This window comes from Molossus molossus, unplaced genomic scaffold, assembly GCF_014108415.1.
Source record: "Molossus molossus isolate mMolMol1 unplaced genomic scaffold, mMolMol1.p scaffold_m16_p_19, whole genome shotgun sequence".
NCBI classification, from domain to species: domain Eukaryota; kingdom Metazoa; phylum Chordata; class Mammalia; order Chiroptera; family Molossidae; genus Molossus; species Molossus molossus.
The window spans coordinates 4783240-4808464 of record NW_023425354.1 but is presented as its reverse complement, the minus strand read 5'-3'; the positions used below and the strand labels follow the sequence as shown (position 1 = coordinate 4808464).

The following is a 25225-nucleotide window of genomic DNA, read 5'->3' as shown; positions in this document are numbered from 1 at the left end:
ATCTCATAACACTTTGCTCCAGAAACACACAAATAAGTCACTCACCCCAGTTCTTCACAGAAGGTCACCAAGGCATCAAAGGCCAGGATAGCAGCTTTATCAGATGCTTTGGTCCCTCTCTTTTCCTGGAGATAAGAAATGACCATTTGTGGGGTGATCACCCGAGGGAAAAGGGGGTGGGGGAGGTAGAAGAGGGTATAGTGGGGATAAATGGTGATGGAAGGAGACTTGACTTGGGGTGGTGAACACACAATATAACATACAGATGATTTATTATAGAACTGTGCACCTGAAACCTATGTAATTTTATCAACTGATGTCACCCCAATAAATCCAATTTAAAAGTAAAAAAGGAAACAACCACTTAGCAAATGTCTTCCATAGTGGGACTACCTTGTAGCCCAAAAAATGATAAAGGAAAAAAATATCAAACAGCAGGAAGAAAGCCGCTTACAAAACAGTGTCCCCAACCTGACCATGCATAAGAATCACCTGGGTAATTAAAGAGTTACCACCCTGGCTGGTTTGACTCAGCGGTTAAAGCATCAGCCTGCGGTCCAGAGAGACCTGGGTTCGGTTCCCGCTAAGGGCACATCCCTCGGTTGCAGTTTGTCCCCAGCCGTGGTTGGGTTGTGCGGGTGGCAGCCACTTGATATGTCCCTTTCACGTCGATATTTCTCTCTCTCTCTCTTCCTCTTTCTCTCTCTTTATCTGAACAACAACAACAACAAAAAATTAAAGAGTTACCATCCCCAGACCATTGAAAAGAACTTTCTGGAACTGGAGCTTTTGAGAGTTGATATTTTCAAAAGCTGCTGACATGATTCTCATGCAGAGGGCCCATGAACTGGCATCTGGGAACCATTGTACATAATGTGACCTAATTTAATAAATACAGGCATGAGGGTGTGTACTCAGGCATAATGGAACATGTTATGTCTGGAAAAACACACTATATACAAAAACGCTGATTATTTCTGAGTATTGGGATTGTGTGCTGCCTTTTTATTTATGTATTTAATTATTTTTTTTTATCCTCACCCGAGGACATTTTTCCATTTTTTGTTCAGATAGAGTGGGAGGGAGAGAGATGAAGAGAGAAAGAGAGAAAGAGAGAGAGAGAGAGAGAGAGAGAGAGAGGAAGAGAGACATCGACGTGAAAGGGACACATCGAGTGGCTGCCTCCCACACAGCCCTGACCCAATGGGGCTGGGAACAAACTGCAACCAAAGAAGTGCCCTTAGCGGGAACTAAACCCGGGTCTCTCTGGACCGCAGGACAATGCTCTAACCGCTGAGCCAAACCAGCCAGGGCGTGTGTTCCTTTTTATACTACACGTCTATTTGTCAAACATTCTTCTAAAAAACTGAGAAATTCTAAAAATACAGAAAAGTAAAGAAGACATAGCAGACACTGATATCTGAAACATTGCTGACTTTCTGCTTCTGGCAGGTGAATCATCGTCACTCCCAAATGCACGCAGATACACATCCTTCCTCTACCCCCAGGCTCCTATGTTTATACCACAATTTCTTGTTAAATCATCGTTTCCCTCACTGTCACTATGTCAACATTGTTCAGAGCTAAGCCACGGGATTACATTTCCCGCGATCACATATCCTTTCCTCTACAACCTTGCTTCCCCTGCAATTAACAGCTCCCTTGTTTTTTCCACTTACTTAAACGTCAGTGTATCACTAATTCACCCCCAAATGTTCTGGCATCATTAAAAAAATCACTTCAATAGGAGCCAGAGATGGCAGGTTCCACTTTTATCTTTGGAAACTTCCTTCCTGGAGCCTGTCCCCCTGGTTCGAGCTGGACCACTATCTCGAGACCTGGTGCACAGCTGTCTTTCCCTGACCACCCTTCCATGAGCTCCTGGGTCAGGTCTCCATCTTCCTCCTGCTCAGTTCACTGCCTCTACGGTGGAGTAATTCTTTAGGAGCTTCTCCACCTGAGGCAGTTTTTTGAAATCTTGTATCTGAAAATGTCTTTATCCTACATTCACACTTTGCTGTTTGGCTGGGTAGAAAGTTCTAAATTGGAAGTGGTTTACTTAGAATTTGAAGGCACTTGTTTCATTGTTGTCTCTGGTATTTCAATGAAGAAAACTGATGCTCTTCCGGCTCCCAGTCCTTCATATGTCCTCTCTCTGGAAGCTTTCAGGTTTTCTCTTTGTCAAATGATCTCAAATGTCTCAATGATGAACCCCGTAGGAGTTCTTATAATTCATTGTGTTAGTGAGTTTTAAATACCTTATACTCAGTCACCAAAATCTTTTCCTTGTCTAAATTTCACATAAAAGAGACAAGCTAACCACACCCCCCTTAGTTCATGGAAAACAACTGTTTTTGATCCACACAAGGCTCCTTCATTCCCAATCCCTACCTTCTCTCCACGTTCATTCATTCATTCAGTCAACATTAAGCACTTAAGTGTGTTTCGAGCACTGATCTAGGGATTACAGATACACAGGGAATAAAACGTTCCTGCTCTCATGGAACTTACATTTCTTTTTTTAATTGAATTTTGAGATAGAGAGGAAGGGAGAGAGAGAGAGAAACATTGATGTGAGAAAGACACATCGATTGGCTGCCTCCTGCAAGACCCCCACTGAGGATCAAGCCCGCAACCCGGGCATGTGCCCTGACCGGGAATCGAACCAGGACCTCTCAGTCCATGGGACAACGCTCAATCCATTGAGCCACACCAGCTGGGTGGAATGTACATTTCAATAGAGCAAAAAGAGAATAGCAAACCTATAAAGTCAAGCAGTAATAAATACAATAAAAAAGAAAGAAGACAAGAGTCTTTCTGGGCCCTCAGCTATGCCTATTACCCTGCAGTGAGTACATACTTATAATTTTTTCACCTCTCATTGCTGGATATTTAGTTTCCCATTTTCTGTCCTCATGAACAATTCTACCAAGCAGGCCCTTGAGCACATGAGCTTATACACTGGCTCTTTTATTTCATGGGACTGGGTCCCAGAAATAGGATATCTGGGATCCAGACATCTGCTCTTACATCAGTTTTTCTCTTTCTCTTCCCCTCTCCTTTTCTCTATAAAAATCAATTTAAGCCCTGGCTGGTTTGGCTCAGCGGTTAGAGTGTCGGCCTGCAGACTAGAGGGTCCCGGGTTCCGCTAAGGGCATGTACCTTGGTTGCAGTTTGTCCCCAGCACCAGTTGGAGTAGTGTGGGTGGCAACCAGTTGATGTGTCTCTCTCACATTGATGTTTCTCTCTCTCTCTTCCCCCCTCTCTCCCTCCTGCTCTGTCTGAAGATAAATGCAAAAATGTCCTTGGGTAAGGATAAAAAATAATTAAAAAAAAAAAACAATTTAAAAATCTTAAAAGCCCAACTGGTATGGCTTATGCACCAAGAGGTCGCCGGTTCAATTCCCAGTCGGCACGTGTCTAGGTTGTGGGCCTGATCCCCAGTGGGGAGCATGCAGGAGGCAGCCAATCAATGTTCTCTCTCATTGATGTTTCTCTCTCTCCCCCTCTCCCTTTCTCTCTCTCTAAAATCAATAAAGAATAACTATTTAAAAATCTTGAAAAAAGGAGAGAGTCTAACCTAGCTTGATGCAGTGCCCACCCATCAGCATACAATTCCCCATCCAGCCCCAGGAGCATCCCTCTAGCTTGCAGAATCTCCATCTGCATGAAACCGGAGAGCAGTAAGTTCAGACAGAAAGGGCCACTACTGCCCAGGACTTACCTGGAGTTTTGCTACTTCCTTCCTGATCAGGAAGCTGACTTGGTCTCGGTCGTTCCTGGAGTAATAGAGACGGCACCAGGAAGGCTTCCCATCCCTGCCCGCCCGGCCAGACTCTTGGTAGTACCCAGCCATAGATTTGGCAATATTCCAGTGGGCGACAAACCTGTAGGGTTCAAAGGGGCAAGCAGCATAAGATGTGGCAGAGACCTGAGGGGAGGAGTGATTCTGGGTGGGTGGAGCAGGGCTCTCGGCAGTGACCAGGGGTGGGTGGGCCAGCAGGCAGAGGCAGAGAGAGGATCCCAGGGTGAAGTATGGCCAAGATACCTGCAGTCTGTCAGCAGGCCTCCCTGCCATGGAGCAGCCCAGTTCAGAGGCCATAGCAGTAAAGAGCAATTCCAACACATGAGAAACAACAACAAAAAACTCAATCAGAGGTCCAGTGGGAAAAAATGCTTGACTTAAATAAGATTAGGCCACTTATGAACTACACAACCTTGAAAAAGTACTTCATAATCTCTTTGGAGAGAAAAGGACTATTTATTAAGTACCTACTATAAGGCAGTGTGTATATCGGTTTCATTGAATTGCTGGTCACCATCATGTGAGGTAGCCCCATTTTGGAGACAATGAACTTGAGATTCAGAGGGTAAACTACACAAGGTGACACAATGGGATCAGCAGAGCTAGGATTTGAGCCTAGGGGTATCTAACTTCAAAGTTGGCCCCTAATAAGGCACAGCCAACCCAGCATCCAACTCTGATTCCAAAGTCCATGTTCGGAAGGAGACTTGACTTTGGGTGGTGAACACAATACAATAGATGATGTATTATAAAACTGTACACCTGAAATCTATATAATCTTATTAACCGACATCATCCCAATAAATTCAATAAAAATTTAAAAAATAAAAATAAACAAAGTTTGTATTCTCTCAAATGTGGTACACAGACTAATTCCTACCCTGCCCAAATCAGGGCCACTGTGCATTTTAACAAGACCATGTATGTAAAAATGCTCCATAAATCATACAAGGCATTATTGTTGGTATTAATTAAAACAAAGGGCTTCAGGATGTAGCCCAAAATGTCTCCGGAAGGTCAGGTGTGGCTAGAGGTAAAAAATTTCCAACAGCTAGCTGCCAGCAGGGGCCTAGGAAGCTGGGATGCCCCGTCTCCTCTAGCCTCTCAGTCAGCAGTAACAAGGAATGATGGGAACAAGCTCTTTGCCTCTGACTATTCCCAGAGGGAGCAGGTTAAGATAGCTCATCCATTCCAACCCTCACAGGGTCCATCTGCTAAGACGTGAGTCAACAGGGCTGTGTTAATGAATGAGCCTAACGATCTGTGTGCTGCCCTATCTCCTGCGGGACAGAACCATGTTGTGCAGTCACCGGGAGCAGGCTGCATGATGGCCACGTACTAGGGACCTCACCCTGGGGCCTCCTTCCCTGCTGGCCCCAGAAGGAGCACAGGGACCTGGTCCTCCTGGCAGCCCACCCCAAGCCAGGCCCTGATCAGGAAGGTAAGACAAGAATCAGAGCTCACCTGACATTGGCTTTGTCCACTCCCATCCCAAAACTAATGGTTGCAACAATTACAGGGATCTTCTCCTCCATCCACTCGTTCTGCACCAGTGTTCTTTCAGAAGCCTTCAGCCCTATAAAGCAGGGAAAGGTGGAGAAGGGAACTTGCATTTCCCCTGGGTTTCCCTTGGGCTCTATTTTGGGTTTGACACTATGTTGGGTGCTGTACACATACCCTGAATCCATTACTTAACAACTATGTGACTGTGGGCCAGGCACTTAACCTCTCTGAGCCTGAGATAATAAATATAAAGACCCTAGCCAGTGTGTGACATAAAGCACTCAGTGAATGTTAGAGCCAAGGATCAAACCCAAGTCTGTTGGCCTCCAAAACCTGTGCTCTTTCTACAACAACACCTGGGCTTATGAAAACTCATCACCTGCTGCTGGTGGGCACAGGGCGAGAAAAAGAAATCAGGAGTCACAGTCTCATTTTAGACCTCATCCTTGTCTAGACTCCTTTTTGTGGATTTAAGTGAATCACTTTAGCTCTGCGTGGGTATCTAGAAAAGATGTCAGACCACCTGATTTTCCAGGATCCACAGGAACAAGAGACTCACTAAGAAGCCTCTGAGAGTGAAGAGGACCAGGTGGCCTGGGCAGCCCTTACCTGCGTGGTAGGCCTTGGCATTCAACCCCCTGTAGCTGAGCTCTATCGCCAGCTGTTCACAAGCCTCTCTGGTCCTGCAGTAGACAATGCCGCAGCCGGACAACTGAATGGGAAGACAGGAACAACAGGAAGAAAATAAGTACTGGGAAAACAGTCAGCCCGTCATACTAGGCCTGCTTTAAAAGAAGTTCTGCACTCTGTCTGTCTCTCATCAGCCTCCCAGTCTCTTCTAAGGCAGGCCACCCGCAGGACTCTGCCATTTTCCAACAAAGAAGCACCAAACCAGCTCAAAACCCAACCAATCTACCTCCTCTGCCTCCTCCCCTCAAACCTCAACTAGGTCTGCAAAGGCCACAGTCGGGCCGGCTGCTTGCCTCCCACAGGATTCCAGGACAAAGAAACACCAGTAAGGGGAACAACGCCAGGAAGCCGTGCTTTAAGCCGCTACAGCTAGTCCTAGCTAAGGAAGCTAGAAAAAGCAAAGGTTTTAGAAAACCAATACCTATCTCTGTGTTATAGACAGCACCCCACTGCTCCACAGGCATTTTGGCCTCCCCAAGTGCCCTTACCCCTTTATCACTCTTCTGTCCAAGAGCCTTAAGGCAGAAGTCTCTCAGGTTCTTGTAGGGATCAGAAAGCAATTCCTTGAACTGAACGTCATAATAGAGGTTGGCCCGGAAGCAAGGAGTCTTGAAGGCAGCAACCGGCTGCTTCAGGTGCAGAGCAGCAAACACATCCTCTTGGACCTGCGGGGTGGCTGTGGCGGTTAGAGCCACACACGGGGCATGTGCCAGGCGGGAGCGCAGGGCACCCAGACGCAAGTAGTCAGGACGGAAGTCGTGTCCCCACTGGGACACACAATGAGCTTCATCCACTACCAGGTAGGAGAGCAGGTGGCGGGACACCAGGGAGTTCAGGGTGGGCTGGAAGGAGGATGAGGCTGCCATCTCTGGTGTGATGTACAGGAGTTTGGTCCGGGGCTTCTCTTGCTCCAGGTCAGAGAGCACCTCCTTCTTCTCCTGGGCCGAGAGCTTCGAGTTCAGGGAACGCACATGTACCTTCAGGGCCAGCAAATGGTCTACTTGGTCCTGAGGGCAGAAGGGGGGGAAAAGCACAGAGAGGAGTATAATTGGCTCTCGGGATCTCAGAAAGTCATTGTGATGCCCTGGGGTATTTCCCAGTCATAAAACATCCTTCCCCCACCCTCCATTGTCTTCTCTTTGCATACAAGAAGGACTAAAGGGGAAGTGATTGAGAGGACAAGCTATGGAGCCAGACAGACCTAGATTTAATCCTGGCTCACTTAATACCACATGCTTTTGGGCTGGTTCTTAACCTTAACTTGTCAATCTTCTCACTCTCTTTCTCTCTCTCTACTATAAAAATAGTGACTACCTAGCAGGATTGTTTTAAGAATTAAATTCTGCAAGGTGAAATGAGCCCTGGCCAGTTTGGCTCAGCGGTTAGAGCGTCGACCTGCGGTCGGAGAGACCCGGGTTCGGTTCCCGCTAAGGGCACGTACTTCGGTTGCAGTTTGTCCCTGGCCCTGGTTGGTCATGCGGGTGTCAGCCACTCGATGTGTCCCTTCACGTCGATGTTTCTCTCTCTCTCTCCCTTCCTCTTTCTCCCTCCCACTCTATCTGTACAAAAAAGAGAAAAATATCCTCGGGTGAGGATAAAAAAAAAAAAAAGGTGAAATGAATGCACATAAAGCACTCGCTCCAAGTCCAGACCTAGCGATCACTCACTAGACACTATTATTGTTTTCCTGTCTCTCTCTTCATGGTCGATAGCTCTTAACTACATGGCTACACTTCCTCACTTCTGCTTCTGGCAGCCCATCTGCTGGCCTTAAATGTAGTCAGAAGTGCAGAAGCAGATGTTACCAACATCCCAATCAGTCTCTCATTTTTTCTGTCATAGCTGCGCTCTTGCCAGAATAAAGGAGAACACCAGGCCTCCATATCAATTTAGCGCTCTATCCATCTGCATCTTCTTCCGTCTAGAGTGTGCATATGTATACAGACACAGTTCCATAATCGTCTGGACAAAAAGTAACAAAGGAGGGGAAGAGACCACCAGAGTGCTATGCACTAGTGGAGAAGCCCATATATGGGCAATTCAGAAACCCAATACAGAGAGGAAGATAAGCAAATCAAAGAAAATAAGAGGCAAGAGACCAAAGAAAGCAGAAGTGAAATATCCAGCTATAAATAACCTCTCCCTAAACTTTTTGGGCTGCCATCTTCATTCCCCTAAGCCTCACCTGAATCAAAGCAATGAGAGGAGAGATGACGATGGTGATGCCTTTGGCCAATAGAGCAGGGAGCTGATAGCAGAGGGATTTTCCTGCCCCTGTGGGCATGCACACAAAAACATCCTTGTCACCTGCAAAAATACAAGAGAGAATCTCAGTGCTTTCTGTCTTTTATCTCTTCCCTTCATCAAGGCTGTTGAAAATTAAATGAAAATGTAGGAAAAGCCCCTAGCAGAGTGTGTGGCACATGATGGGGATGGGTCTCAATATAATCTTAATTCCCTTCCCATCTTTTCTATGAAAAGGGATACAGGGACATTTGGAAAAGCACACAAACCATTTCTGATAATGCTAATAACAACTACAAGGTTAACTACAAGTCTGAGTCTGCTGGCATGTAGATGATTCAGCCATGAAAGATAACTACTTCTAGATGAGTGGGCATATCTGCGTAGACATGGAAGCACTATCATTTAGATGTCTTTTTTTTAATAAACATAACAGTATAATTAACATTGCAATGCTGCTCCCCTCTTGATAACCTCCATTTGTCAACAAATCTCAGGTTTATAATACTATTAATCCTTCCTTCCCTATATTTGAGATCCAGGCCACCCAGTCTTTAACAAAAGGGATCACCTAGGTCAGTGGCTGTATTAGGCCATTCCTGCCAGTCCCACACAAACTAATGGGAATTGATGAACTGTTTTCAAAGACAATCTAGCTCCGGCTATAAAATGTAAGAAACAGAACAGCTGAGTGGTTCTGCCAATATAACTGCAAGTGTTGAGTGACAAGCCTACAAGATTTCCAAAATCAATTATGGACTAAGGGTAGGGAGGTAGGAAGGGTCAGAAGGGGGGTGTTCTACGGCAGTGCTATGGTATGGCCAGCATAAATGTAAACAGGTAGTTTGGCAATGTTACCTTTCACCAAAGCCATGATCGCACTCTGTTGTAAAGGTGTCTTAAAAGAGTCAAACCCAAAGACCTTCTTCAACGTGCTCCGGACTCGACGTTCAGGGTCATCAAAAGGAGAGGAATGGTGGGTGCTCATCTTAGCGACAGACAGTGGCCAAAGGTTAAGGCAAAGGTGCTGATCATATGGTTGTGGCAAGAACGCTCTGTTCCGCTTTTAAAATACTGCTTATTTTTCTCTCTGAGTAGAAATGTGCTTGATTACACTCAAGCGATATATTATTTTCAAGTAACACAGCAATATACTCCCGGATAATTAACATCTCCACTTTCACGTCGGTGGAAATGAAAACACTGAACTATCCCAGGCCACAGTATATATATAGTACAGAGCTAGAAATCAGATCACGAGAAGAAGCACAAATGTCTTCCGAATAGTTTGGAGAAGGTGGAATTGTTTGTCTAAGAGTCACCTTCTGCTCCTTCTATAAGCATAGCCATGATGACCATTCTTCCCCCCAGGACCCTGATCCCTTCTTCCCAACTCCCTGAGGAGACCTCTTCCCCCTTCCTTCCGAGCCCCCAATCCGCTCTTTTCTTCCTTCCTCAGTCGAATTCTACCTCTCTTCACCCCAAGATATCAGAGCTGGCCGTGGGCCGCCCGGGAGCGAAGGGCTCTTGCTGGGGGCGCGGCGGTGCTGGCTCGGGAACTACTCGAAGATCCCCATCACCACCGCCAACTCTGAGAAGCCCAACAGCTGGACTTTACACTGTCAAGTAAAACCAAGCAACCTCGTATCCGTCGCGCAGTAATGACGTTACGCTAGCGCTGTGCGAGGGGCGGGCCCAGGCGCAGAAACAGCCGCGTGGATTGGTTCCCGGTCTGGAACGGGCGCGGGGCCTCCTGGGATCCGGAAGGAGTCGCCTCTCCGCACGGAAGTCGGCCTTCTGGAGTCATCGGAGTGAGCCACCCGGCGGCTGTGGGAATAAGATGGCGGGGAAGAAGAATGTCCTGTCTTCCCTGGCAGTTTACGCGGAAGATTCAGAGCCCGAATCTGACGGAGAGGCTGGAGTGGAGACGGCAGGCAGCGCGGCTGGTGAGGCCCGAGTAGGGAGGTGGGAGGGGAGAAGCAGGTGTTTGCTCGGAGTGCTCTAAATGCAGGGCGGGAGGGAAAGAGGTGATTATTGCCCCCCAAGTTTCGGGCCCCGGAACCCCGAAGCGCGTTCCGTGTCCTGGACGGACGCTCTGTATTAAAAATGGATTGTCTTCTTCCATTGGTTAATTATTCTGCTGAAATTTACTGAAAATCTCCGTGCCGGGCATCTTGCTGGGCTGAGAGATAAAGGATGGGGAGGCCCCAAGGCTGCTGACACACTACCTGTTCTCTTCGAGCATGTTTGATGGAAGAGAGTGATGGTGGAGAGTGACAAAGGTTTATCTTCTTACATTTATAACTTAACTAGTCCTGTGTTTTAGACACATCTTGAAGCTTTTCTAAAAAATGCATCTGGTCTCTCCTCTGAGTCTAATTCTGTAGATCTGGGGTAGGATCTAGTGGGCTTTCCAAGGCTCCCCAGTGATTCCATTATTTTGTGAGTTGTTACATCTCCTCAGTGATTTTGTTGCCTTACTCAGGTTGAGAATCACAATGTTAGGAAGTAGGAACAGGTTTATTTGGGCGCATAGACAGGCAGTAAGTTACCCAACATATCTGGGCCTTGATTTCCTCATCTGGAAAGTGAGGGGGCTTGGACTAGGTTAGCTACTATGTTTGTGGTCTTTGCCAGTCAGGAGGTTCTCTGTTGTTACCCAGTAATTTGTATTGTCTTGGGGGTTTTGTTGTTTTTCAAGTAGGTGTGATTGGGAACCTCTTGGAGTACCCCCTGTTCAAGGTCCTGTTCATAGGGGAGGACACACAAAAATGAAGATGACAGAGTACTTGTATGAGAAGATGAGTTCACTGGTGCCTCTGATACAAAGTAGATACCAAGAGAGGTGCTCAAACAACAGAATCTGGGGTCTAAGGTTATTTAACATGAGATTTAGGTTCCCTTTTTACCTTAAAATACACTTCTAGCCACTCAAATCACCAAAAGGTTTTCTTCCATTTTTCCCCCCATTTATTCATTTTTATTATTTTTTCCCCTTTGTTTAAGAGGAGAAAGGCGGATTGGTATCTGACGCCTATGGAGAGGATGATTTTTCTCGCCTTGGGGGTGATGAAGATGGTTATGAAGAAGAGGAGGAGGAGAACAGCAAACACTCGGTAAGTAACTGTTCCCATATCCAGAGCTGCTCATAGCAACAATTTATTTGTTAGAAACTTTCTGAACTGTTCCAGCAGCATTTCATTTCATACCTAATTTCACCCCCCTTCCCCACCCTTTGTTTGGTGGCAAGAAAACTGGGTTGGATATTGGCAGTTCTATTTGAAAATCAGATTTGTTTTCACCTGGACCATTTTGTGTTAACCTTTGAATTAAAATTTGGGGGCAAAGATAATGAATTATTTTATTTACCCCAGATATTAGTGGGTGTTTTATGTTGTTGTTATAGTTGTTTTTTTCCTGTTTAGATCATTTACTCCATTTGCAACAATGTATTCATTCTAATTGGTGTATCATTTATACCAGCAATCAGCTCTGTATTATTTTTAATCTTGGTTGGGTCTCATTCAAATCTTTCAGTTTATTTAAAAGATTAGGAAGGGAAATTATTATTGTGCGTGTATGATTTAACTCTTCTTCTTTCTTGACATTTTATTTGGCACTTTTTATCACAGTGCCCTAGGTTCTTGATCACAAATCTTGCCTGAAGTTTAGTATGTGTTGCCTAACAAAAGAGAACTTGTGTCTCATCCAGAAAGACTTTAGCTACATTATCACCTAAACATCATGAGCCAGAATTTAAAAGTTTGGGAAAAAATGAGGATTCGGCTGGTGCTTAGCACAAAGACATACAAAGTTGAATGTGGATATTTAGCAACAGCTTAAATTGAAACATTTGATGTACTTTTATTATTTGTTTGGAAACTTTGTTACATGTTGATATTTAAATGTTACTGTTAAAGTGCTTTCCAGATTAAAGAAAACTGTACTTTGTATTTTATGCTCTTTTGGAAGATATTTTCATGCCCTTTGCCCCACTATTAACGCTAATAATTCAGAATTGACTGAAATTGGTTAGAAAATCTTTGCAAGTTGTGTTCTTATCCTGACTTTTCTTAAGTGCATACATTCTGTCTTAACGTCCATAATTATTTTCTTCAATAAACCTGCAGAGTGTTTAAAGTGTTATTCCATATTTGCCTTTCTTAGGATTTCCATCATATTTAAGCTTTACTTCATATTTTAGTAAAATCCTCTTGTCAAATCCCAATGTAGACCTTCTAAAATGTGATTGTATTTGGCTGAGGTACATCTCTGATATTTGGCCTGATTGGGTTCATTTTAAAGAGATTATGGAGATTGCATTTAAAACCTTTGGGTCATTTAAAGCACCTTACAGGACAGTTAAATCTCAAACCCATCAGCACAGTCTATTCAAGCCTCTCAGGTGGTGTTTATATTAACATCTGGACTGCTATTTAATGCGGGGGTTAAAGTGTAGCTGGATTGAGAAAGACAGTTTCAAGTGAAACTTAATTTTTTCCTGGGTGTTAAGTTAAAGGTTCCCATGCACTGGGGTGTTCTGGGTAGTGGATCACTTGTGAACGTAGCTACTTCGTAGGGGAACTGATCTTTGGCCTTTGTTAGCATTCAGTGGAATGGCGGGCTGGCTCGAGTGAGTCCAGTGCGTGCTTTGGAGAACGCCTCGCCCACGTGGTGCTGTCGAGCAGGCCATTGGATAGGGAAAAGGCTGGACAAAATGGCAAATGGCAGTTCTGGGGAACTTGGATGGAGGAAAGGCTGGGTGTTGCCCTTTAATCGTGCCTTTCCCAGGTCACTTGTTCTGGTCATTTGATACCTACCTTCCTGCTGTTTATGTTGGTGCAAACAAGTGCTACTGGGTGGAAGTACTGGGGTACAGTTGTGTGTGGGTCACGGCACTCTGGCAGTGAACGATGTCATCATAGTAGGCTGAGTTGGATTGTTTGCGTATATGCAAAACAAAGAAAGAAATAAAGTTTGTGTTTCTGTTTTTAAGTACTTGATATTTCATTGGAAACAGTATATCTGTTTTATCCTGGGGCCTGGCCTTACTCTTCTGAAGCATTTTGTGCCCTGTTCTCAACTTTCCAGTGTGCGATTTTTAATCTCAGGCATTTTCATTTGTAGATGATGGTACTGCTGGAGTGAACTTGGAGCCACTGATGTTCTTTCCCCCTTTTCTTTCTCCAGTTCTGGGTCATGGTAGGGGAGGGGCTCTTGGTGGGATGACCCAGGCTGGGTAAATTTGCTCCAACCCTTAGTTATGCATGTAAGAACCCTCAGGCCCACTCCTTTAAGCTTAATCCTCTAAATTCTTTGTCTTGTAGGAAGATGACGATTCAGAGACTGAAAAACCTGAGGCTGATGACCCAAAGGTATTTGGTGTTGGCTGTGGTGGGTGGCTGGATGCGAACAAGGCATTGTAACAGTATGGCTCAGTTCACGTATCTGGTCATGGTCTGTCCCAATGACACACTGTGCAGCCGTGTGCAAATATTCTGGGATGAAATCAGTTTATTGAAGAAACCTGGAGACCCTCTGGAATGAGTAAGTCCTGAAGTAGCCTGGACCCCAGCCTTGCAGTTAGTGCCAGATCTCCAGACTAGAGAGGCTAAAGACCTGGCTACGGGCAGCAGCCTACATGTGCGCTGCATCCAGGTGGGCTTTGTGGTATCACTGCTCCTGTAGGTGGGTTAGATGTGGGAATGTCTCCAGAGTCAGGAAGCGTTAAGGGCTGCCTTGTGTACTCTGGGTTCTCTTTGGTTGTCTAGAAGTGAAGAAGGGCCGGAGAGGGTGAGACATAATGAGGCCTGTCCTTTCTGTTGGGGATGCTGAACCTAATCATTGTTTCCCAGGTTTGTGTCCTTCCACTCTTGGGTAGACCATACAGAACGGGAAACAACATAGCCATTTCTTCTTAGCGGTCCATCCCAGTAGCAGCTGAGAGTAATTAGCAGTGTTTCCTGTCATACTCCTTGACCCTATTGTGATAAAGGTTAAGAACTGCCCCTTGTGGTGGGGAGGCTTGCCATCCTGTGCGCTGGGCATTAGTACAAGTGTGCCTGTCGGAGAAGCATTCTTTAGGGACAAACAGCAGGGCAGAAATGGAAAGTTTGAAGCTCAAGTCTATGGAATGAAAAGTTTTCAGGGAACAATTTCTGTTCCTGTTGGGGAGCCGGAGCTGGCATCGCACTGTCTTCCAGATGGTGGCCTCCATCAAATCCTTCTGTTCTGGAACTCTCCTGGCACATTGAAGTTTTATTTCAGTTGATATTTACAGTATTTGTGTATTCTAAACCTTTAATTTTGAGTATTTCTGCCTTAAGTATGTGAGGTTTGTAACGTCATTTGTTAGCAAATGGATTGATGTCGTACGTGTCTTTTTCACTAGATGGCACTCCTTCCTGCTTTGGCTTTTTCAGATCTGCTTTTCGTTTTTTACTATAGCAGCTCTCAGAGCATTTTGGTTCCTTTACACAATTAAAAATTAGGATCCCAAAGAGCTTTTCTTCATTTTGGCTTTATCCGTTTACATTTATTTTCTCAGAAGTTGAAACTGAGAAAAATGTTAAATATTTATTTTTAAATAACAAACCTATTGCATATTAACATAAATAACATTTTTATGAAAAATAACTGTTTTCATAATAAAAGAAAAGTTAGTACAAAGAGAGGCATTGTTTTACCATTTTACAAGTTTCCTTAATGTCTAATGTCTGGCTTAGTAGAAAGCTAGGTTCTCATAACTGTTGCATTCAGTCTATTGCAATATGTTTTTTGGTTGAAGTATTTGTAGAAACTTTGTCTGCACACAGACAGGTCATTTGAAAGAAAAGTATTTTAATAGCTATTTGGGTACTTATGGATATTCTTCATTGATACTTTATCAAAACTCAACAGGTGGTAGTTTTCTAAAGGTTAGTTGCAGTGTGGAATGTGAAGCCTTAGCAATGAACCTTTGTGCTCTGCTGCATTCAAGTCCACAGTCTCTCTTGCACCTTGAATGGCCCTTTTACCCAGACATGATCTACATCATTGAGCATTAGTGATTTGGAAAACGTTGGTTCACTGACTTATGCAGATCTCCTGAATATTTACACGTTTTGTTCTATAATGACGGAGGGAAATCATATTTGTTGGTGACGTTACTGATTTCATCAGGCAAGCCATTAAGTATTGGGAAGCTGTCTTACTCACAGTGGGGGGTACACATTTTCCCCAATTCTGATTTTTGCTGGAGAGCTGGAATGTTATCATTGCCAATAAATACTCTCAGTTTTCCTCGAAGTGACATGGCAGGCTTTGTTTTTGAGAAAGTGTCTGCCAAACTCCCAAATCAAAACAAGCGTAGTCTGTCAGTTATTCTTTCAAGTACAAATGGTGTTCCATGAAGAAAGCAGCTAGTTCAGTTTGGAACTCAAGTAGTCACATAGTGCTTTTCCTTGAGGTGACCAAGTTTATGCAGACCTCTCATGTCATCATACAGATGCTAAAAAAATGTTGTACTCAAGGATCAAGGACATTCGAAAGTGAAATTGACTTTTAATTGAGCTTATGACTCCTGCTAGACTTTGGTGTTGCTGCCTTGATTTATTCTAAAGGGCCAACAACTGCCCTATCTGGTTTGGCTCAGCAGTCAGAGCATTGGCCTACGGACCAAAGAGTCCCAGGTTTGATTCCGGCCAAGGGCACATACCTTGGTTGCAGTTTGTCCACAGTCCCTGTTGGGGTGGTGTGGGTGGCAACCAATCATTGTGCCTCTCTCACGTCGATGTTTCTCTTTCTCTCTCTCTCTCCCTCTCCCCCTTCCACTCTGTCTGAAGATAAATGTAAAAATATCCTCGGGTGAGGATTAAAAATAAAAATTAAAAAATAAAGGGCCAAGAAGTTGACCCACCATTGCCCCCTGTAAATGTCAACACAGTGAAACAGGTACACAATGTCTCAGGACTATGAAAATAGTTTTGATCATGCAGACCCCCAGGGGTCCACAGATCAACTTTGAGAATCACTTGTTGTCTTCAAAAACAAAAATCTTGGGTGGGTGATATCAGATAACTGTGGTGACTGCATTCATTGCTCTGTTTGTGTCCGGGAAGCTGTTGCTGTTGGCCTCGGGGCCTTGAGCTGTGTGGGGCAGTAGAGCATCCAGAGGAAGAGGCGACAGCCCAGGTGGTGGGGAGAAGTTAAAGCCCTGGAGTTCGAGGCCTCGGTTTGAATTACAGCTGTCCTTGGGGAAGTCCCCACCTCATGTTTCTCATCTGGAAAACAGGCATCATGAGAAAATCTGCCTCATTTGTCTTATGAGACTTAACTAAGTCAAATGTGAATAAATGCCTGGCTTAATGGTGTTTGGCATTGTGTGTTCGCTAGTGTTAGGCACAATGACCAGTCTTCTGCTCCCTTCCTGGGCTGGTCACACATGAGCCGGTTTGGGAGTATTGAATTCCTCCTTTAAACTGGAGGGCACTCAGAGGGGAGACATCTTAAAGGCGAGGGGACCTAAAGCCATGTCATGAGAGGAGAAGTTTCGGAGCTGGAGAGCTGGGGGCTGTCTGCCGTTTGAAGGTCTGGTGAGGGGAGCGAGGCAGCCGCGAAGCAGCGCACAGAGCACACGGCAGACGTTCGCGTTCATCGAACGGTGATGTTCTGTTATCTCTGGCCAAAAGTGGGTCGAGCTGCTTCGGGAGGTAGTGGCTCCCTCTCTGTTCCTGGACCTCTTTCAGACAAGGTTTAAGAAACCATTTGTCACCCTGACTGGTTTAGCTCAGTCGTTAGCGCATTAGCCCAAGTACCGAAGAGTCACGGGTTCAGTTCCGGTCTAGGACACATACCTCAGTTGCAGTTCAGTCTCCGGCCCTGGTCAGGGTCGTGTGGGAGGCAACCAGTCAGTGTGTCTCACATCGATTTCTCTCTCTCTCTCTTTCCCCCTCCCACTCTTCTCTGAACATAAATGGAAAAATACTGTCAAGTGGGGGTTAAAAAAAAAAATTGTCGAACACATTCTAAAAGAAATCTGTGGGTTGGGGTTGGACGAAACCCAAAGGGGTTTGCTGGAGAAAGACTTGGGCATTGTGGATGCGCAGAGTTGAGTTTTCTCTAGCTTCATTAGCTGTTGGCTTTAGAGAGTCATCAAGGGTCGAGTACAAAGACTGGGAATTGCCCTCATGCTTACACTCTGATGTTTGGGCTCACCAGTGAGTGCCAAGTCCCATATTTGGGGACTTGAGTAAGAAATGATAACTCCAGACCACCTCTAGGGAGCCTTTGGCCCTGATCCATCAGCCTGCGGTGTCAGGGATGCCAGGGTGGCTCTGGGTTTGCTGAGTTCACCCTGAACTAGGGAAAAGGAGGCTGGAGGAGGTGGCCAAGCGGTCCCCGGGATACAGTGCATCACATCTCTCTCTCACTTCAGTGATCTGGTCTGACCTCTTCAGTGAGCAGCCCGACTCAGATATTCTGATTACCCAACAGAAGGTGGCACTGCTGTCCCAGTAAAAGTCAGACAAGACAAGGCTGCCTTGGGTCCAGCTCCTCACTTCAGGGACAGGGTGCCTGATGGCTTAATTGTCTCCTCCGTCTGTTTGCCCTCAGCATGGGAGCTTCCACTTTTCACCCCTCTCCTCTTCCGTCTTTGACCTCGGTTGCCCTGGGACATTTTCCCTTGTTTCTTTTTCCCCCACGCACACAGGTCATGTGGATGAAGGTATTTCCACTCACTTACTGTCCCTGACACACCCTTCCTTTGAAAACAAACACGGGCACTGATGACCTGGCTGGAGAAAGCTGGAGCGGCCTGTCGCCAGCTACCTGGGAGGCCAGCTTCGCTGCGTGAGACAGGGTTGCCGGCCTCCCTGAGGCGCTGTGTCCAGCCTGTGACCCAGGGAAAGAATCCTGGCCCAAGGAGCAAACATCTGTCGAAACAAAGCAGTGTCTCTGGGTCAAGGAGGTGGCATGTGGAGAGGAAAAAAAAATGTTCCAGCATTTTTTAAAAGGCGTGTATAACCCCAGTTAAAAGAAAACATTTAAAAAATTCTTCAGGCCCAAAAGCCCTGCAGAAATGTGGAGTTCAGCGCTTGGAGCCAGTCCCTGGAGTCAGAGGCCTGGGCTGAGCGCTGGCGTGGCCTCCCTGCAGCTGTGGACAAGTCCACAGTGATCGTGACAGCAGGGCGGGAAGGTGTTTGTGAACATGCTCTGGCAGTCTTATCTCCAGCATCAGCTCTGGGTCTGAGACTCTCTGGGGCCACATGTCATTTTTATCAGATTTAGGGAACTATCTAAAATGCAGTTAACATTGCTTAACCTTTTCAGCCAAGTGAACTTGACCAGATGCCCTTGTCTGTGGGTCCGAAGTTGCCCCATGTCACTGCACCTTTGTGAGTTTGTCACGGCCTCCTGGGCCTTGATGGCAGTTTGGGAACTGTGTTGGTAGTTTGCTTTAGAGTTCCGGCGTGGTGGAGCATGGTGGAGTCCTCACTGACCCTGCCTGGAGGCCTGGCCAGCCGAGTGCACGGGTCTCTGCCTTCAGTGGCATACGTGCACACCTGAATTCCCCTTCAGGTCAAGGCGTTCAGGTCCAGTGCTTCGCTCGCCATGTTATTAACTGACTTGGAGTCTAGATGAAGGATTTGTATTGGGCAGAACTGACTCAATAATTCCCTCACTTCCTGTCCTCTCAGCCCCTTCCCCCCAACCCAGTATTATTATTGATCTTTTAAAGTATCAGAATTAAAGATCAGGAGGGAACCTGGAAATGGCCCAAGGAGCTTGTATCCCAGGAATTTGCTGTTGACCACCGATTTGCGGAAGAACTCTCAGGAGCCAGCCAGCAATTGCAACGCTTCAGGGTGCATCTTAAGTCTGTATTGACCGTGTGAGGGAAGAGGCTCCAGACAGGTGCCAGCTTCTGCAGGGTCACTGACAGCCTGCGCTTCGGGCTGCCTGCTAACCCCCAGGGCTCTGAAAGCAGGAGGGAGATGCCGAGGCTTTTCATAACCAGCTGGCTTAGGGTCCTGTTCATCCGGAAGGACGCTTCGAAGGGCACATGGCGTGGTGCGGCACAGGAGCCGTGAGTCCCTTTCCAGCCTTTGAAGATGGCTCCTGTGCCTCTGCTCGGGGAGCTGCTGGGGCACCCTCACTCGTGGAATGTTTTTCTGAGTTACTGTGCAGAATGCGACAGCAAAGGTGGTCTGTCAGAGCTGAAACTTTGACTTTTCCTTAGAGGTCTGCGACATGGAAAGGATTGTATGGCACTGTTTTTCTGGTGGTTATCCTATCAGGGTTTGTTTTGTTTTGTTTTTTAAATATCCTTGCCTGAAGAACGGTCCTCTCTTTTATCCGGGAAGGTCGTCCTCTTCAGCCAAGGGTGAAGCTTCGGGGAGGGACACACATGGAATGGTGAGGGAGAAAGGGGAGACCCACCTAGCCAGCCAGATCAGCCAAATCAACCCCAGTGATCAATGGGGTAACAGATGTCACAGCAAGAGCACCTTCATATCCTAGTTAGTTTTTTGTTTTTACCCTCACCCGAGGACATTTTTATATTTATTTTCAGATAGAGGAGGAAGGAGAGAGGGAGGAAGAGAGAGAGAGGATGTGAGAGAAACACATTGACTGGTTGCCAACTGCATGACACCCACCAGGGCCGGGGCGAACCACAACCGAGGTACGTGCCCCTAGCAGGAACCGAACCCAGGACTCTGGTCTTCTGGCCAATGCTCTAACCGCTGAGCCAAACCGGCCAGAGCCCTCATTTGTTTTTAATCCTCACCCGAGGATCTGTTTTTATTGTTTTGAGAAGGAGGGAGAAGGAGAGAGAGAAACATCGATCAGTTGCCTCTTGTACATGCCCGGATCAGGGGTCGAACCCGCAACCTGGGTATGTGCCCTGACCGTGAACTGAGCCTACCACCTTTTGGTGTATAGAACAACCCTCCAACCAGCTGAGCCACACCAGCCAGGGCCCTGACTTGTTTTTATATCATGCATATTTTATTGTCAACTGATTATTATAGCAAGATTGAATATTTTGCAAGAGAAAAAAATCACTTGATTCCACAACCCTAATAGTGTAGCCACATGGTTCTCACATTCTCTGGTATTATCTGTATTTGTGTCCAGTTTTGTTTCCATTTTTATTATAAACCTCTTCAGTGTTGCTAGCCTGGATAACTGTAACAGTGTAACACAAATGAAACACTAAACAGGAATTGTTTGATGTGTGAGTTACACCACAATAAAACTGCCAAGAAAAAAGTTATTTTACTTTTCTAAATACTTCTAAAGGGGGAACGAAAAAGAAAAGGTTGCGATCTGCCAACTTTTGTTCTAATACTGATACCAGTTGTTAGCAACACACTTCTCCACATCACTTCCTTTCCTCCTCCTGTTTTCAGCTAGCTAGGATAAAATCCAGAATTCGTACTCGATAGTAGCAAACCATGGGTGTGTTTTTATGGTTGTTACTGACTAAAATGCTCTAAGGAACAGGAAAATGCTGTGCTGAGATGGGTCAGAAGAAGTAACTCATTCTTTAAAACTTGAGTTCTCATTGGAACCCAGTAAGGGAGGAGGGCTTAGTAGGAGTCGGGATTGGGTAGCATTTTTTCTGTAAGCCCCCAGGAAGTCTCTAAGCTCAGGACAAGGGTGATGGTACCCACGGTTTATGCCGTTAAGTCTTCAGGACCAACCCTTCCGTTTAGGTAACTCAGACATTACTCACTGGGGCACCGTGGACTCTTGAGCTGTTTTACCTAATCGTCATAGTTAAAAGGTAATAAATTTGGCCCTGGCCAGGGTGGCTTAGTTGGTTGGGCGTTGTCCCGAGCACAGAAGGATTGCTGGTTTAATTCCCAGTCAGGGCACATGCCCCGGGTTATTGGCTCAATCCTCGATGGGGGTACGCAGGAGGCAGCCGATGGATGTTCAGCTCTCACGTTGATGTTTCTCCCTCGCCCTCCCTCTGTCTCTCACAGTCTATTTAAAAATCTTTTTCGCCCTGGCTGGTTTGGCTCAGCCATTAGAGCTTTGGCCCTCAGACCAATGAGTAGCAGTTCAATTCCAGTCAAGGGCACATACCTCAGTTATGATTCGTCCCTGGCCCTGGTTGGGGTTGTGCGAGAGGCAACCAGTCAATGTATCCCTCTCACATCGATGTTTCTCTCTTTCTCCCTCTCCCTCCCTCCCACTCTGTCTGAACAAAAATGGAAAAATACCCGTGGGTGAGGATTTAAAAAAATTTTTTTTTTTCTTTTTTTTAAAGGTAATAAATGTTGCTGTCTTCCCCTTAAGTCTAATGTTGAACACCTGCTTTGCTCTGTGACCTGCTATGAGTCATTCCTGAAGACACCTTTTTCCTGCTTGGTCTTTAATGTTTAATGTTGGCCCCAATGATTGAACCAAGGACTTCCTAGAAACCGTTACTGTGCGCAGCCTCCTGGTCCAGAGGGAGGAGGTGAGAAGTTGGAGAGTGGTATCCTGGGGCACAGGAGTCAGACTTGGGTTTGAATTTTGACATGGTCACTTACTGCGCAAGAAGCTGCTTCGTTGCACTTTGCCTCAGTTTGTTGCTCATCTGGAAAATGGAAATAAGAATGTGTGCCTTGTGGAGTTTAAGTGCTGGTTATTAAAAAATTGTAGTGTAGCCCTGGCCAGTTTGGCTCAGTGGTTAGAGTGTCGGCCTGCGGTCCAGAGAGGCCCAGGTTCAGTTCCCACTAAGGACACATACCTCCGTTGCAGTTTGTCCCCTGCTCTGGTTGGGTCATGAGGGTGGCAGCCACTTGATGTATCCCTTTCACATCAATGTTTCTCTCTTTCTTCCTCGCTCTAGCTGAATAAAAAAATGGAAAAAATGTCCTTGGGTGAGGATTAAAAAAAAAATTTGTAGTGTGACTCACCTAGGACCGGAAAGGGAAATGGCCCTTGACCTTGGCTGGTTTGGGAGTCATTCACTCTTAATTTCTTGCTGGAAGTTGTCATACGGCCTTTGAACTGTTGAGAATGCCCAAGCCGGCATAACATAGGACATTTCCTTTCTCTCACCAAAATGAATGCCCAAATAGCCTTCTTTAGACTCACCTCTTACAAGGCTAGGGTTGCCTTTGCAGAAGTGGGAGACATGACATTTCCTTGCTGGAGAGAACCCATCCACCCCAGGCTGGGGGTCTACCAGTCTGGCTGGCTGGTGACCTGATCTGAGCAGCAGACGGACAGAGATGGGACCGGCTGTGGAATTAGTTCTGTTGTTGTTCAGGCTGAAAGAAATCCAAGCTAGGTCATTTGTCATGCCATCTTCCAAAGGCCTGGCTACATCTTAAGCTGAGCACTGCTGGTAGAAACCTTGTAATTGCCAGAAGTTGTGATCACATGCAAAGGGGACAAACAACCATTATGCTCCCTCTGACTCCCCACTTGGATCCCCTGCAGCCAGCAGGGCCTTCTTGACTGCACTTGCTCTAAGTCAGCTGGAGCTCAGATTCCCAGAAGCCCCACCCGCTCCTGCACTGTCCTGTAGCCAAGAATGATCTGCCTGCCCCCTCACCCTTCGGCCCTACAAGCCCCAACACAAGTCCTTCCCTTCAGCCCAGATGCCACAGATTACTAACCGAGGTGTGGCTGGGCCCCTCCTTCCCCAGTTGGGATTTATCTCTTTGAAATTATATGATGCAGAAAGCAAGCTGTCTGTCCCTAGGGATCCTGCCCTTCCCTCTTCTTTCTGTGTTTTTCATTTTTTTGTTTTGTTTTGGAATATTTTTATTTTTGCTTTTTTATAGATGTCATTAATTTATTGATAATTTTTATGATTGCCACTCAGATGAGATCATGATGATTTAAAAAGGAACAATACAGAATATCATTTGATTCCTAAGTTATTAGGTGGGCAGCCCCCTCTCATAAATGGAGTTATTACTTGAAAAGTATCAGTGGGTTGGCTGTCTAAAGCTTGAAATCTGTTTTCTAATATAATAATACCATTTTAAAAAAAGATTAGATGAACTGGCTGGTGTGGCTCAGTTACCAACGGCTACCTGTTCGATTCCTGGTTAGGGCACATGCCTGGGGTGCATATGGGAGGCAATCTGTGTTTCTCTCTTACATTGATGTTTCTCTCTCTCTCAAAAATCAATTAAAAAAAAAAAGATTAGATAGCAAAGGACATTCGACCAAGACTTATTTTCACCCTTTTTTTTTTTTTTAACTTTTTTTTCTTTATTGATTTTAGAGAGAGAGGGAGAGAGGAACAGAAACATTGATGAGGGAGAACATCAACTAGCCGCTTCCTGCGTGCCCCCCAACTGGGGATCAGGCTCATAACCTGGGCATGTGCCCTGACTGGGAATCGAACCAGTGACCTCTTGGTGCATGGGTCGACGTTCAACCACTGAGCCACACCGGCCAGGCAACAAAATACTTCTTAAGATCTACGTTTATCGCCCTGGCCGGTTTGGCTCAGTGGTTAGAGCGTCGGCCTGCGGTCCGGAGAGACCCGGGTTTGGTTCCGGCTAAGGGCATGTACCTTGGTTGCAGTTTGTCCCCGGCCCTGGTTGGGTCGTGTGGGTGGCAGCCACTCGATGTGTCCCTTTCACGTCGATGTTTCTCTCTCTCTCTCTCCCTCTCACTCTATCTGAACAAAATATCGAAAAGTGTCCTCGAGTGAGGATAAAAAAAAAAAAAAAAATCTACGTTTATCAACATATTTGAAATGGATCTGAAAAACATAGGTTCTTTTATTCCTGAAGAACATTGTTCTGTCTTAGGGAACATTGACACAAATGGTATCTTACCTCAAGCAAAACAAAACTAAATGTTATTTACTGAGTCACACATAATACAGTAAAATCAAAATATGTGCAGGAAGGATATACACAAAGCTATTTTTGAAAAGGAGCATAGGATCCTTGAGACACAGTAGGGCTGTATCTATAGCTGTAATAACTTATTACAGGAGAGGAAGGAGGCTAGAGGAGGAGAGAGAGATGGCATATTTTTAAATGCTTATATGTAACAACATTAATACTTTTAATACAAAATGTGGAATGCAATATAGTTCATTATAAATCACAAAATAATCAGATGATTTATTTAAGAAGTATTTGTAGTATTCTGTAGGCTGTTGGTCTGGTAATCAGATACGAATTTAAAGTTACATGATGAAGTTATTCTCTCCATGGTAACAGTATCTCTGTAGCAATCATTCCCATCTCTGAAGATGGAGGCCCATTAGGTGGAGGCCCATTGTGAACCTGCGGCCGGGCCTACCTACTCTACCATCGTGACCAGAAGTCCTGTTCCGTGTTTCAGTCCATGTCTCTAAATGCTGCTGTGCCATTTCTGGGTTCGATGGGATTTTGCTCATTAGTGTTCCTTTTTTTGTTAATGTATTTATTCTTGTTACAGATGTTTCTTCTTTTTCCCCCATTGACACCCTACTCCCAATCCCCCCAGCCCCAGCATTGTTGTCTATGTCCATGGTTACGTATACATGCTTATAAGTTCTGTGGTTTATCTCTTCCATCCCCCTCTTTTGAGTTTTGTCAGTCTGTACCCTACTTCTAGGTCTCTGGGTCTGTTTTGTTCATTATAGTCCTCAAATAAGTGAGATCATGTGGTATTTATCTTTCTCTGATTGGCTTGTTTCTCTTAGGATAATACTCTCCAGGTCCCTCCATGTAGTATTCCTATCTTTGGAGTTAGGTCAGTTTTTCCTAAGCAGTACCCTAAAGATCCTGGCATTCCTTCTAGCCCTGTAGATGATTCGTTCTTCCTATCAGTATGTAGGTGATGACCAGTTTGCTTTTCTACGCTTGTGGCTTTCTGTTCTCTCGGTTATATTTACCCTGATGTGAACCTAACACTTCAGGTTGGCGCTGACGTCTCAGGCAGGATATGTAATTTGTAATTTGGTGGCCATGTCAAGTGTGTCTCCAAGACTTCACTTTGCTGTCCTCAGCCTTACAAAGCTGTCTTCGTTGTCCTTGTCTGGCT

The 25225-nt window shown here is 45.6% G+C and overlaps 2 protein-coding genes across 5 annotated transcripts in view; one reads left to right on the top strand and one right to left on the bottom strand.

The window, feature by feature from the left end:
* RECQL5 (RecQ like helicase 5) overlaps positions 1–9852 on the bottom strand; it is a 32161-nt gene extending 22309 nt beyond the window's left edge. For 2 of the 4 annotated variants that reach the window (XM_036267841.1, XM_036267843.1), the window contains exons 1-7: positions 9101–9845; positions 8184–8305; positions 6487–7005; positions 5918–6020; positions 5270–5381; positions 3725–3887; positions 46–125 (exon numbers count right to left, since the gene is read on the bottom strand). In XM_036267841.1, the coding sequence (XP_036123734.1) occupies positions 46–125; positions 3725–3887; positions 5270–5381; positions 5918–6020; positions 6487–7005; positions 8184–8305; positions 9101–9230 (1229 nt within the window). In that variant the 5' untranslated portion in view covers positions 9231–9845. Of the gene's footprint in view, positions 1–45; positions 126–3724; positions 3888–5269; positions 5382–5917; positions 6021–6486; positions 7006–8183; positions 8306–9100 lie in introns of all 4 variants that reach the window. The other 2 variants (XM_036267842.1, XR_004960271.1) reach the window with 2 other exon arrangements.
* The window catches only part of LOC118633810 (SAP30 binding protein), a 34017-nt gene continuing 18616 nt past the window's right edge, over positions 9825–25225 (top strand). Inside the window, exons 1-3 of the mRNA XM_036267844.1 lie at positions 9825–10188; positions 11249–11358; positions 13570–13617. Of these exons, the coding sequence (XP_036123737.1) occupies positions 10083–10188; positions 11249–11358; positions 13570–13617 (264 nt within the window). The 5' untranslated portion in view covers positions 9825–10082. The remainder of the gene's footprint in view (positions 10189–11248; positions 11359–13569; positions 13618–25225) is intronic.